The sequence below is a fragment of the Parasteatoda tepidariorum genome, chromosome 4 (assembly GCF_043381705.1).
Source record: "Parasteatoda tepidariorum isolate YZ-2023 chromosome 4, CAS_Ptep_4.0, whole genome shotgun sequence".
Classification (NCBI taxonomy): Eukaryota; Metazoa; Arthropoda; class Arachnida; order Araneae; family Theridiidae; genus Parasteatoda; species Parasteatoda tepidariorum.
In genome coordinates, this window is record NC_092207.1 from 63,595,944 (window position 1) to 63,611,241 (window position 15,298).

At 27.3% G+C, this 15,298-nt stretch overlaps 2 protein-coding genes across 4 annotated transcripts; both read right to left on the bottom strand.

Moving 5' to 3' along the window:
- Window positions 1-1,312: 1,312 nt before the first annotated feature.
- Window positions 1,313-7,195, bottom strand: LOC107453802 (uncharacterized). 2 transcript variants are annotated; one of them, XM_043042710.2, is made up of 4 exons: window positions 7,062-7,195; window positions 5,125-5,229; window positions 2,524-3,242; window positions 1,313-1,701 (listed from the first exon to the last, which is right to left on the bottom strand). In XM_043042710.2, the coding sequence occupies exons 1-4, from the start codon at window positions 7,065-7,067 to the stop codon at window positions 1,683-1,685; spliced, it is 849 nt and encodes a 282-aa protein (XP_042898644.1). In that variant the 5' UTR covers window positions 7,068-7,195; the 3' UTR covers window positions 1,313-1,682. The 2 variants fall into 2 exon arrangements, with proteins under 2 accessions (XP_042898644.1, XP_042898643.1); XM_043042709.2 differs by lacking the exon at window positions 1,313-1,701 and having other exon boundaries at window positions 2,271-3,242.
- A 2,389-nt stretch (window positions 7,196-9,584) lies between these two features.
- On the bottom strand, window positions 9,585-14,270 carry LOC122269459 (cuticle protein 14-like). 2 transcript variants are annotated; one of them, XM_043042712.2, is made up of 4 exons: window positions 14,175-14,270; window positions 12,239-12,358; window positions 10,824-10,928; window positions 9,585-10,096 (listed from the first exon to the last, which is right to left on the bottom strand). In XM_043042712.2, exons 2-4 carry the CDS (start codon window positions 12,242-12,244, stop codon window positions 9,677-9,679), a joined length of 531 nt encoding a protein of 176 aa, XP_042898646.1. In that variant the 5' UTR covers window positions 12,245-12,358; window positions 14,175-14,270; the 3' UTR covers window positions 9,585-9,676. The 2 variants fall into 2 exon arrangements, with proteins under 2 accessions (XP_042898646.1, XP_071036045.1); XM_071179944.1 differs by lacking the exon at window positions 14,175-14,270 and having other exon boundaries at window positions 12,239-12,378.
- Between the last annotated feature and the right edge of the window lie 1,028 nt (window positions 14,271-15,298).

Sequence of the window (15,298 nt, forward strand, 5' to 3'; positions counted from 1 at the left end):
ATATACAAACTCAGTGCTCATAGTTGGACGCATAAAATGTGAGATATGCAATTTCCTAATAAAATAGCAAAGATAGTTAACTTTCATTTTGTAAGTCCTGTTCGTAAACTGATTTTTTCCTTTATTCATCTGTTATTCGAAGTTTTGAGGCCCTAAAAAAATAAATAGCACAAACAGTTCAGTCCAACCTTCAGCTACTTGCAGCTGAGATCCCTCAAATAAAATAGAATCTTTTTTAGCATATTAACAATTTTACAATAGACGCTATCAGTAGTTGGAAAAACTAATTTTTCTTTGCAGCTAACTACAAATACAACTACTTTATTACAATTGTTGTTAACTACAACTACTTTTTTAAATGTAGCGACAGCAAACTACTTTCAAAATGTAGTCACTACTCTTTTTAGAAGTCAAACTAACTGAAGAACTTAATTTTTACCAATATTCAAAATAATTTGGCCAATTTCCAATAGGCTTGGTGAAATATGAGTAGATATTAAGAAGTTTTAATTCATGTTTACATGAAATAATTTTTTATTCTAAAACACTTTTTTCGAATTTGTTCTTTTAATCTTTAAACTCTATGCTTTTCACAACAGTTATTTAAGAAGTGTTGGATTATTATGAAATATTTATAATTTAAAAGATCAATGCTTTTTTATATCCCCCAAGAAAAAAATTCAGTGCGATAAACGAAAAACGGACCACCATAACTTTTGATCTAATGATCGGATCTTCACATTCTAGGACTCAATCCTAATGGTTTGAGGAGATGACTATGCTAATTAATTAATGCAGACGACATTTTAAGTTATGAAATTAGACACAAAGACGTATTTCATAGTTCCTGTGAAATCGAATTTTAAAAAGTCTGAGAATCGAATTTTTTTTTGCGTTTGAACTTTGCTTTTTAGCGTTAAAAGGTTATTAATACAACTAAGGTTAAAAGTAGTTTGCTTTTTAACATTAAAAGGTTATTAATACAACTAAGGTTAAAAGTAGTTGCCAGGAGTCCCAACAAATTACTGTTTTTATGTCGCACTACTCACTACACTACTTCTTTTAAAAAATAGCACACTACACTACAAATTACAGAAAAAAGTAACGACTTCAGTAGTTTTGCTACTTGCTACTTCCGACCACTGAAAGCAACTAACTCGCACTACTCACTACACTATTTCTTTTAAAAAGTGTCACACTACAATATAAATTACGGAAAAAAAGTTACCACTTCAGTAGTTTCGATACTTGCCACTTCCGACAACTGAAAGCAACTAACTCGCAATTGATTAAAAACTTTTAGACTCGTGAATAACAAGATGTAAAAAATCTTTATTTATTTGAAATATACATTATATAAATAAAAATGTACAAAAAAACATAATACAATACATACTTTTCAGCTATCACAATAAGCCAACAAGAAAAAACTTGTGTCACTAGCATGGCAAATAAATAATATGTTCACTTGGAATAATCGTAAAATGTGCTCCGATGGTTGTAAATATATTGATATAAAAACTCAAAGCGTCCGTATTTTTTATTCTTAAAATGTCGAATGTTTAGAAACACTTCTTTGAATAGTTTTCAGTCAGTTGACTGCATAGAGGTACTAACAATGGCCATAAATCAGGCGGTGATAGTTATCTTCTAGTCCTTAGATGAGAGTGTTTTATTTCCTCTTAAGAAGGCCCGAACACCCTGTAAAGTAGTATAAATTATTTTCAAAAAAAAACTAAAAGCTGTATTTTTATTAAAGTGATTAATATTTATTTTTCTGGTAAATTATATTTCCCTGCATTGTTAGAGATAGAATAATGTCATTTCAAAATTCTTTATCGGTGACTAGTAATTTTTTTTCTTTTAAAACTTTCCAGGTTATTTATAATTAGATACCTAAAACATAATGATATTTTTTTTAAAAAAAACATCACTACGGTAATTATAAGCATTGGTAGTTAAACACTTTGTGTATCTGTAAAACTTATTTTTTTGTGATAATTTCTGTTTAAAACAATAGGATTCTTTGTTAATAACAAACATAAAGAAATTTAAATTATAGTTATTTTTCGTTTATTATTAATTAAAATATTTCGATGATTGATTTTGTTATTGATTAATCGTCAATTCTTTTATGAACAAAAATAGGCAGCGATTTAGGTAATGAAGATGCACTCCAATTACTGAAAATTTTATATATCTATGAATTTTTAAAAAAAAAGTGAAAATGATTATTAACCAGACGAATAATTATGAAATAAAAATACCGTTCTCCTGCCTTTGATCGAATCAAAAGTAAATTATGAAGTTTGCATTCATTTCCAAGATACCATATTACCAAATATAATGCGATATGACATATTTATAATTCTTGTTAAGCTTCAATTAAGTAATATTGTTCTAATATTTAATTAGTGTTATAAACCGTAACCTAGTGAAGGCTTTCCACCCAAATAACCGAATTGTGGTGGCATTGGATAATTAGGGGCAAAACTAGGATAACCTCTAATATCCCCAACGTACCCTTTGCCTTGCACGAGGTTGTTGTAGTATGCTGGAGGTGGAGGAGGTGGAAGAGGTGCTGGAGCGACAGGTGGGAATCCTTTGGCAATAGGTGCTGGAGGTGCAAAAACTGGTGCTGGCGGTGGTGGAAGAGAGAATACTGGTGCTGCTGCAACAGGCTTTGGAGGTGGTGGAGGTGGAGGAGGGAAATTGTAATAGCTTACTGCCGGAGGTGGAGGTGGATAAGCAACTGGAGCAGGATCTGGCACTACAAAGTTGTACTGTGGAGGAGGAGGTGGTGGTGGTAATGGTCGGAAAGCTGGTGGTCCATATACTGCTGGTGGAGGAGGTGGTGGAGGTGGAGCAGCTACGACTGGTGCTGCATAATATGGAGGTGGTGGTGGCGGAGGGGGAGCTGCAATTACTGGCGGTGGAGCAGGTACAAAGGGTGCTGGTGCTGCTACTACTGGTGCAACTGGAACAACAGGAGCTGGAACTATAGCAGGTTTGTTGATTGTTGCTGATGCAGGATCAGCTGGTGCAACTCCTGGTTCGTTTGATGTGACATCAGCTCGAAATCCATTTGCATCTGCAATGTATCGCACTACTCTTAACCTTCCATCTGCGTCTCTTAGACCGAAAGATCCCACTTTATTACCATAGGCGTCTCCTGATTCTCGTCTGAAGGAAGCCCCTGATGGGTGACCTTCACTATAACCAAATTCATATTGGCCAAGACCCTTAAAAAATAAACAAAAAACAAATTTTAGAATCAGAATTTTACAAATATATAGAGCTGTGACCGTGACATAAATTCATTTTAAAAACGATATATTTGCGTGGATCTAAGCATATTTATGTTACTGTGAATGACCGAAATTGGTGGTTGTTGACTTCCACCGGTGAATGACATTGAGTCACATTGGCGCTTTGATAAATGTCCGAAATGTATGCTAGGTCTAGTTAAGCGCCACAGTCAAGTATACATTTGTCCGGTATGCCCTACATCAATGTTTTTTTAAGGTTCAATGCCGCTGCCCGGTATATATTTAGGTACTCCTAACAATGATGTTTCTCCCAATCGATCCTCAGCAGATATTAAAATATCGAATAAATATAATAATATCGACTTATAAATTAATATCAAATCGGATATGACAAATATTTCGGACATTCACCAAAGCGACTATGCGATTGTTGACATTCACCTGTGAAAGTCGACATTCATTCTCTTGATTTCGGTCCTCCACTGTAACATTTATACAAAAATTGTCAGGAAATACAAATTACTTGCTAATGTTGTACATTGAAATCACGCTATTTACTGATTATTTTTAGAAGTAATGCGCAAATGTTTCAAAAGATTTGACTATTTATTTAGTTTCCTAATTATTTCTTAAAACCAATAAAGAATTTATAAATGTTGCTGATTGTATGTGAAAGCGAGGAGGATTTCAGTACTTGAACTAAAATCATTTACATAAAAAGCATTGAAATATGCTTTTGAAAAAAAAAAAATAGACGAAGTGAACGCCAAACACGGAAATTCGAGAAAATATTTTATATATTCAATTTTTGTCACATTCATTTAATTACTATTTTTTAGTATTATTAATTTAGTATTATTAAAATCTTTCTTACTTGTTTTATAAATAAAAAGTGCTTTGTTGAGAAATATTGAATATAACTACGTATCTAATAATATATTTTATTATTTAAATGAAATGATGAAACAATTCTGAAAGAATAATCTATTTTAATACAAGATTTTGAAATAATTAACTAAATATTTTCAGTGCAACTCCCAAAAATCTAAGTATATATAATCTAATATTTTTAATTGTACATTTATTTTTGGAGCGTAACATTACGAAATTAAAAACGTAAGGCTTGTAAATAAACCAAAACCATGTTATAAATAGCAGCTTATTTTGATATTAATTACGAAAATTAAAATTGAAATCCCAAAATGCTTAAAATCTAACGTTTTTAAAAAATAATATAAGAATAACACATAGAAAATCAAAATATTTAAAACACAGAATTTATAACTTGTATAAAATAAAACGAATGATTTATTGAAGTCTATGATCTTAAGCATAACGGATTACTAATTATAAATGTAACAAATTGTTAACGGAATTTGTAATTAATTTATTTTGATGATAGAAAGGAAAAAATAAATTATCAATAAAACATAAATCACAAAATTTTGGTATTTTACGAAATTTAGAGAATTTCCTTTATCTGTTATTCATAATAAACATCCTCTTGTTATTTATAATAAAACTATTCCTGTTACTCATAATAGATATGTTTATGCTATTTATGGTTAACACATCACTTTATCAGCTATGTATAAAATTTAACTATTTAAAGATACATTCTTTACAATATTGTTGGTTATATTTTTCACTTTTAGAAATTTATTAAATCTGTTTCTGTTTTCAAAACTCATTTTAGAATTGATTGTCATTATTATTTCCATGATAATTTACTTACCATTTCTATGAATATTACAGAAGTATAATTATCAAAATAACTTAAAATTTTAACTTAAAGCATCCAACAGGATTCAAAATTAATATCTGCTGAAGTGCAAAAAATTAAAGTTAAACTTACATCTTGATTATTAAATGTTACTGCTGCTCCAACGTCATCAGGATTTCTTGCAGCAATGAGAACAGCTGCTCGGCAACATGAGATCGCAGCTAATATCACTAAGATCTAAAATAAAAATAATAGTAGTTTTGTTATAAATGTAGTTAATTAACGACTTAAAAACAAATATTTAGAAACAGTTCGAGTCTAAACATATTTTTAATATATTTATATTATGCAAACGATATTTTTACAGGAATCTTAAAATTCTCTTTTCTTATTTCCATACAATTTATGGTATAGATAATATGGTTGATATCACTAAGATGTAAAACGAAAATAATAGTAGTTTTGTTATAAATGTAGTTAATTAACGTCTTAAAAACAATTATTTAGATACAGTTCAAGTCTAAATACATTTTTAATATATTTATGTTATGCAAACGATATTTTTACAGGAATCTTAAAATTCTCTTTTCTTATTTCTATACAATTTATGGTATGGATAATATGGTTAATATCACTAAGATCTAAAATGAAAATAATAGTAGTTTTGTTATAAATGTAGTTAATTAACGCCTTAAAAACAAATGTTTAGATACAGTTCAAGTCTAAATATATTGCTAATATATTTATATTATGCAAGCGATATTTTTACAGAAATCTTAAAATTCTCTTTTCTTATTTCTATACAATTTATGGTAATAGCTCCAAATAAACTCGTGATTTAAAATGAAACAACTTTTAAAAACTATAAGCATAAGTTTAATTTTAATATTTATTCATTTCTTTTTAATATTTCAGACACATAACACGCCTAATGTAAATATGCTAATAAATAAATAACATAAATAACAGTAGTAAGGTAATAAAGAAAAACTTTATATAGTAATTATTAAAGCTTCTAATAGTAATTAATAAGATTTATTACTGGAAAGGTTGTAAATTGTTTTACAAAAAAAATTACTCGCTATTGGTAAAAAAAACTTTGCCTCGGTGGACAATAAAAAATAATCTCAAATTCTATGAACCTCCAAACAAGAATAACGATAGCGAAAAATAAATTTTGATTACTAAAATATTAATATAGAACTCTTAAAAATGTGAAACATAATGTAATTTTCCTTTTTGCCATTCAAAATTGATTGCAAAGTAAAATTTTATGCTATTTTATATTCTTGCGTTCGTATAATTAAGTAATGAGCCGATATTTGATGATAAACGGGTTTTAAAGTTTTACAAAATCGAAAAAATTGAACTCAAGATTTTTTATTTTTAAAATAGTTTGAACTTAACACTATAAAATATCTCTGAATAATTTGTTTTAAGATGTAAACAAAACAAGCCCTACTGCATCAATGAGATTACAGAGTTTTACGAAAATTTTTTAGGTTTCATTAATAAATGCAATTCCAAGACATTTGCTATTGTTGAGTTTAAATATGCGTCGTTAAGTTCAGAAACCATATGAAATGCAGATATTTAGGCATAAAAATTGTTCTGAAATATGCTCTGTACATATATGCATCCTCTATCCTACATCTGTAAACAGATTCTCTGTGAAAACGTTAATTTATTAGTTCATATTACTCACAACTGTATCTAGTTGTGTACAAATATTGAGTTAAGAGTCACATTAACTCCAGGCCGACCATGAAAGGTTTAAGCTTTTTTCTGAAGGAAGGAGTTGTTTCACTGAATATCTTTTACAAAAGCGACTTGAGAGTAACCCTCTTCTGAGCTGCATCCGAATATCAAGGGTACGAAATCGAACAAATTATTGCCTGGAATGCACTACGTGGATTGACTACTCATCTATGGTGATAAAATAAAAATAAAAGGCCCCGATGATGTTATTCCCTTAAGGATATAATCATTTTGGGATATGCGGCACACAATAAAACACAAATATCCAAATGAAGTGAAGTGAAGTAAAATATCCAAAGAAGATGACTCACCTTCATGTTGTGCTACTGAAGGATGTTTAAGAAATCTTGTAAGTTCGAAATCTGATGGTTCTGAAAGTTGGAGACCCCTTTTATACGACAACCTTAATCACAATCAGGAATGTGACGTGACGTCACTACCCCCTCTCCTAAAATATGAAAAAAGATTTTTTTAGCGATCTTGCATATTTTCTGTCAAGTATTCAAGCATTTTGGTGTCACATCGTTAAATGGAAGGTCGGAAGCATTAAAATTCGACCTTCCATGTCAAATGGCACTCTACATTTTTCGAATTAACCTACCACACTTTCTATTGTACTCTGTTCTGGAAAAGGGGCTTTTAACTTCTTATTTACGATTTTGTCCCTACGAGCAATCGGGCCAACGACGCGCACAAGCGATGCAGTTTATCACCCATTGTAATATGGCATTCTGGGATAGTGTTGCAATCCCTTGTCCAGAAAAGAAAGTTCTTTCGGACTTTTAATTCTTTGTTTGTGCCGTTGTTTACATTGGACGATTTTACCATGTAGAATTTCTCTCTCCATAAAAGAAAAAAAAGAAGAGATTTTATCCGATATGAGAATTGTAAAGATTTGAATCTTCGATTTATTTACAAATTATTAAATGTTAATTATTAAAAAGAAAGTGTTTCCTTATGCAAATTGTGAAGTTGTAAGAATCTCAATTTGCTGTTCAATCAATAATTATTAATTATTAAACGTAGGAAAGAATTAGGGAAGCTAAAGCATTAGCTGAATAATTGAATAAGTATAATTTAAATTATAAAAATATTACCATCCATTAATAAGTATGTTGTAAATAATACTACGAATAATAATACGATAAATAAAAATGATATCAATAATACAATTTTTCAAAATGATTTTTAAAGAGGAAATATTTCTAAAATCAAGCCATTGCAACTTAGGAAGGGTAATTTTTGTATTGTTTTTAAATGCTGAGTTCTGATAGTATTGGCCTCATAATAAAGTTATAAAAATACCAATCGAATTAACAATGAATCAATCTACATAATTCTAATTCCTTCTATTTCTTTCTCTTAGAAATTGCTCTATTTCTGTATCCTTTATTTTTGCCAAATTATAAAGTAATTGTTGTTTAAAATTTACTAAATCATTATAATACGTTTATATTTGTTTCATTCATTTGTGCCTTTATGTTTTTTTTTTCAAATTTAAACACTCATCAATGATGTATTTCCATTTAAGAAGTATTTAGACAAATAAAAAACTAAGAAATTTATTTTTAAATTAAAAAAGAATTAAAATGAAGATTATGCTCACAAGTAAAAAAAGCATGTTTCAGATTTTTAATAAAATGCATAGATAGATTTCAGCTGTTAAAAATTATAAGGTGAATAGTTTACAATTTTTAAAACATAATACATTTTTTCTAATGTTTTACATAATAATATTTATGAAGAAAAATTTAAAATGCAGCTGTGTTTTTTTCCGTATCATGGATGGATATAAAAATAGTAAAATATTGTCATGGGTGAGAAAATAGTCATTAATAAGGCAATATTTAAAGTCAATTATTTGCTCTATCAAGAACATAACTAAAATGACAAATTTTTTACCTAAGCATATTTTTTTAAATTTAAATTTTTTAAATTTTATTTATTTGACAAATTTTAACAGTAGTAAAGTATTTGAAATGAACCATATCAAAATTAAGAAAAAAAGATAAAATTTGTTAAGTTTGATCAGAAATAATCATTTAAGAAACGTTTCCCTTTTCATTATTTGAAATTGATTACCTTAAATAAATTGCTTTATTCTAATTGATACTAAACAGAACTTAAATATGTAAGTCAAATTATTTTAGTTTAAGTAATTTTACCAATGATTGAAAGTCATTGAAAAGTACAAAATTAAATCTGAAAAATAATATTCACCTTTATAATATTTTTATAACCATTTTTAAGAATGATGCTAGATCAATTTTAAGCCATGCTGAAACAATTTAAAAAATTATCTTTTCAATTACTAAAATCAAAAATTTTATTTCTTGTAGTTTTGTCATTGTATGTTTTTATTACACTTATGTCATTGAATGATTTTTAATACTATTGTTTTTGGGTGTATTTCTTATATTTTTGTCATTGAATGCATTTTTTAGAATTTTGCTATTTGATATGCTTTTTGCCATTGATTGTGATTTTTTTTCCACTGAGTATGTATTCTTCAATTTTGGCGTTAGATTAATTTTTTATAAATTTGGTAGCTTATTTTTTTTCCATCAAAAAAATAATCTTTGTCATTTAATATTTTGTTAATCTTGCAGTTTTGCTGTTTTAAATGATATAAAAAAATAACTTTATAGTTCTATAAACGTATTTATTTTTTGGTAAATAATGTTTTACGAAAAATCGGAGTTATTTTTAGAATGATTAAATAACTTTTGCCCATTAACAATAAAATTTTGACCAATGAACTCATCTATAAACGGTGAATTGAAGTTGTCAATCTTAAACTCATGACATGTAAATGAAAAAAATAAAACAAAAAATAATAATTAATAATTTATTATATTATTTAACTACGTACAACAACGCAAAACATTAAATTGAGATCCAGTCAAAATAAATAGAAGCGAATTGTCTACAAATGGTATCCATAAAATCCATTGACTGCAGGGTTGTAAAGTCCATAATGACCAAGATGAGCTGGAGCAGCGTATGCGAAGGGGGCAGGAGCAGCAGCATAATGAGCCAAGCTATGAGCTGCGTATGGAGCCAATGCTGGAGCAGCATATGAGCTTATGACTGGAGCAGCGATAAGAGCCTTGTTGACAGTGGTTGAAGCAGGATCTTGAACTGGGTCGACTCCAGGTTCATTGGTTTTAATGTCAGCTCTGAAGCCAGCAGCATCAGCCACGTAATTCACAACTCGGACTCTACCATCAGCATCTCTCAATCCATAAGAGCCAACTTTGTTGCCAAAAACATCTCCAGCTTCCTTTCTGAAAGTCCCACCACTAAGGTGACCTTCATTGTATCCGAAATTGTAGTTTCCGATGTTCTGTCGAAAAAATATTTGACATTAATATTTTATCTTAGAGCATAATCTTAATTACTTAAAAAAAAGTTTGTCGAAAATTTTTACGAATTTTTGTTTGCACAATAAAAAATAACTGTATATTCTACAAAAAAACAACAACACGCCTTTTGCATGAAAAGAAACTTCTTGAATATAAATACAGGTATAATTTTGTTTTTAATTTTTACCCAAACGCTGTAAAAAATTCCTGTTTTTTTACATATTTTCTACGTATATTTCACTTTTAAAGTTGCTTTTCACAAAACAATTTTTCTCTGTTTTTCACCCTAATTATAAGCGGATCAAAACTGTCCATTCAGATTATAATTTTTACCATGCATTTGTGCTTACAGTAAGACAAAGCAAGAATTTGGCAAATTTTGTTGATAGATTAAAAAAGAAATAGGTAGAGAAATTAAATTTATTGTTTAATTAATACAATCTTGGGTTCAATTTTTCATTATTATCATTGAAATTATGTATTAGTCGAAAAATATTTGAACAAAATGTTAAATTTCTAATTTAAGTTTAATATTATTGTCATTAATAATACCATAAGGCCTATCAATGACCTAAGTAGTTCATTAATTTTTTTAAATATTGAAAGCTTATCAACTAGAGCAAATTATAAAGAATGAAAAGCATATAAACTTTTGAACTAAATAAGAAAATAGGTTATAAAATGAAATTACTTTAAAAATCAACTTACATCTTGAGCTCTATATTGTGTGCTTCCACCTGTGCTAACCAGAGCTGGGGCACCAAGGAGTACTGCAGCTTGGCTGGCAGCAAAAAGAGCAAAGAAGATGATGACCTTTAAAAGGAATGGATTGGTTACATTAAGCAAAACAATGAAGTAATTATCAAAATCATGATTTTATTATATTTGTGTATTAAGTTGTATGATGAAATATGATGATTTGTTACATATGAAAAAAGATAAGTTTTTCGGAATAGTACTTCAAAAACATTTTTTATATATACATATAAATATCTGATTTAAATTTTTAAATTTTTTATCGGTGTTAATTATCCATTATTTATCAATGTTAATTATCAATTGTTTATAAATTTTATTTATCAACGTCATTTATCAAACGTTTTATTGAATTTATGATACACTAAATGCGTTTTTCTATAAATTTATTAATCAACTTCATTGTTTTATTTATTGCTAGATAGAAAACTTGTTACAATAACTTGCAAATAATTTGATAAAATAGCTGCTAAAAGGTAAAAATAATACTTCATTTTAAAAGATAAAAGTAATTCTTTATATTTAATCTGAAATTGATATCATATTTTTAACTTTTTGAAATAATATTTCATTCATTAGTTTAATATTTATTTCGAACTAATAACATTGCTAATGTATGAGTAATAACATTGCCAGTAGTATGAGGGTTGTAGGTAAGAACCCTTTGCCCCCCTTAAATTTAGTTCCTTACGCTTGAACTAAAATATAACTTAGTTTTAGGTTAGTACGCTAAAATTTTGCTGCTAAAAAAATAAAATTTTTTCCCGCAAATTCAATAGAAGCCAGTTGTTTGATTATAGTTTTAAAAAGAACTTAAATAAGAATGTGTTAAGAAATATTTTATAATAATCAGGTTTATGTTTTGCAATTAAAAGAATGGAATTATTCATTTGTATTATCAGTAAAAGTAATATTTATTGTTAAAAAAAGTTAAATGAGTTTAAATGTATTAAATGTTTACGTTAAATTATGCAGTTAATTGATAAAAAATAAAATGTTGTTATAAGCCAAGCGGTTTTTATTCAATTCATTGAATTAATAGAAATAAAATCAATCTCGTGTATAAAATTTACAGGAGAGTAAAAATCTATATAAAGAAACTAAACGTAATTACTGATGCAATTTATAATTTATCTTTTCATTCATAAATCGGAAAACTTTTATCTTAATACTTTTTTAAATAACTATACTATTCGAAGAAATAAATTTTTATAGTTTCAACATTTAAAGAAAAAATAGTTGTTGAAATCAGAAAATAAACAGTTATATCTTCATACTCAATAATTATGAAGCATTAAATAAACAGTGTTAAACTATTGGATAAAAATAAAAAAATATATTAATTGAGTAAGTGAGAATGCATTTACCTGCATGATTACTGTGGATGCGTTCTCTTAGAAAACTGATGATTTTACTGTGAATTTTACTCATATTTATACTTCAAAAGCATTTCGCCGTCAAACGTTTGCAAGGACTCCCAGTCATTGCTGAAAATAAAAAATAAAAAAGTTTAAATTGTATCAACGATTCACTCACTATAAAACAACATACAAACAGAAAACATTCTTTTTTAGGGTGGAGTCATCGGAATTGCCCAAAGGTCAATTAAAAATAGGTATTTGTCTCGAGCTTTGAAATCCCTTGAAACGCATAATGAGATAATCGAATGTTTCTTTTCATTGTCTTCACTATGTAATAAAATGTAACGTTACGCGAGAAAACCTGTTTATTAAAGGACGTTTACGAGTTATGTGAGATTGACTAGGTAACCTTAGCTCTCGAGTTATCAATCAATTGTTATGGAAGGCAGCAGAACTGTTTGAATTGTACTGGAGGAAAAATCATTTTAATTTCTTATTTTTAGCTAAATATGGCACGGATATTGTTTATACATGCATTGAATTATCATGATATATTATATTAAAAAATCTGAATTTTTTAATGAAGATACAAATTTTAAAACACGATAATATTCCATTTATGTTTTTGAATAAGAGCAATAGGTTAAAGACTAATCTTAGAACTTTAAGTTTATTATGTGTTCTACTTGAACAAATACATATGATTCTTTTTAATGATATTTGTTTAAGAAATGCTTGCTAATGATAGGCTTTAATTTAAAGTTTAAAAAACTTCAAAAATGATTGTGAAATTTTAAAAGCTAGCCAGGTTTTTAAACTGAGTAAAAACGCTCTTTTGTGAATCACGACAAACACAAAAATCATGAATAAAAATGTGAATAATAGAATACATCTGCAATTTGCAAGCGGTAAAAATTGATAAAATAATGTGTAGTAATAGACAAAATTGCCTTATAGAATATAATATTTCGCAATCAAGTTATAATTTTTTCTTCTTATCTACTTCATTAGGAAAAGCATTCCATATGTGTGTGCATAAAATATTCGTCGACAAAATCAAAAATTTTCGTTTAAAAAACTCGATTAATCTAACGATGTGAGCTTAACCCTTCTTTCGTATTTAAAAAAAACTTTTTTTAACTAAAAATATTATTATTTTTGTTAGTAGCACTTAAATGTTTTTTTTTTATCATGAAGGTATTATTCTTAATTGTTATAAGTCATTTATCTCTTTTGAAAGTACAAAAAAAAAACTTCGAAAAAGATTTTTGTAGTTGGCGTGCTTTGCTTACTGTCATTTTAACCTATTAATTGTTACACAAACTAGGACTAGGACTTTATCACACAAACTAGGATTTTTTTCCTCAAAAAATTTTTGTTGCTGCATTTTTTAGCCATTTTAGTTCAAATTGCATAATTATAAATGTGATCATATTTATTTTTATTTTATCAGATATGTCTGAATACTTGGAAATAATAAATTTAAATATGTAAATATAGAATATAATTGAATTAATGTGACTAAAATCTCTTGAGAAAAATTAGTCTTTTTTTTTAAATTATAACGATGTTAAAAATATTATGATACATATAATAAATAAAACTAAATTCCGTTAGAGTTATGAATTAGGTATTCACATAAGAATAATGTATAAGAAAAATATAAAAATATTTTATAAAACCAAACTTTTTTATTACTATGTATCATTCATATCCGCACGGAATTTTTCTGATGAATAAAAGTCAAAACTCCTGAATATTCTAAAAAACACGGGAATACATTTCTATCGGATATTCATTTAACATATTTAAGCAGTTTGATTTATTTTGAAATATCTTTAACTAATATAATAGTATAAAAACAGTATATCATAGTTAAAACTTCCATTAAAAGCGTTAAATAGAATAAACTGAATAAAAAAAGGAATAAATATATTGTTACCTTTCGAGGAAACATGCTTTCTCTAAGGATTTTAAGAAGGAATCCCATTTCTAAGTGATTCCGCAGAAAGCATATAAGTCTTAGACTTAGTCATAAATTTTATGGTTATGATTTTCTCATATAACAGAATGGTAGAAGAAGAGGAATAAAATAATAGAAACTAATATGACATTTATTGTGAAAAGCATTCTAAATGTTGTGGATTTCCCTTGGGTGGTTTTACCCAAGTATTGTTTTCACATTATCATGTTTATAGCTCTAATATTTATAAAAGTCATCACATTAAATATATTTCTTTATATAAATCAAGTAGTTGTTTTGNGGTTTTTAAACTGAGTAAAAACACTCTTTTGTGAATCACGACAAACACAAATATTAAAACGACGAATAAAAATATGAATAATAGAATACATATGCAATTTGCAAGTGGTGAAAATTGACAAAATAATGTGTTGGAATAGACAAAATTACCTTATTGAATATAATTTTTCATTATCAAGTTATAATTTTTTTTCTTACATATTTCATTAGGAAAAGCATTGCATATGTGTGTGCATTAAATATTCGTCGAGTAAATCAGAAAATTATGTTTGAGCATTATGAGCTTAAAACCCTTCTCTTTTTTTTCAAAAAAAAAGGTAGAAAATTTTTTTACCAAATATATCAACTTTTTTTCATTGGTGACACTTATATGTTTTTTCATCATGAAGGTATTATTCTTAATTATTAAAAGTCATTTATCTCTCTTAAAAGTACAAAAAATACTTCGAAAAAGATTTTTGTAACTGGCGTACTTTGCTTACTTTTATTTTAACCTATTAATTGTTACAATTTTATCACACAAACAAGGAATGTTTCTTTCAAAAAAGTTTTGTTGCTACATTTTTTAACCTTTATAGTTCAAATTGCATAAATATATATGTGATCATATTTATTTTTACTTTATCAAGTATGTCTGAATACTTAGAAATAAGAAATTTAGATTATTAAATATAGAATATAATTGAATTTATACGACTAAAATCTCTTGAGAAAGTTTAGTCTTTCTTTTTTAAATTATAACAATGTTAAAAATATTATGATATGTATACATATATAAACATAAATAAATTCCGTTTGAGTTA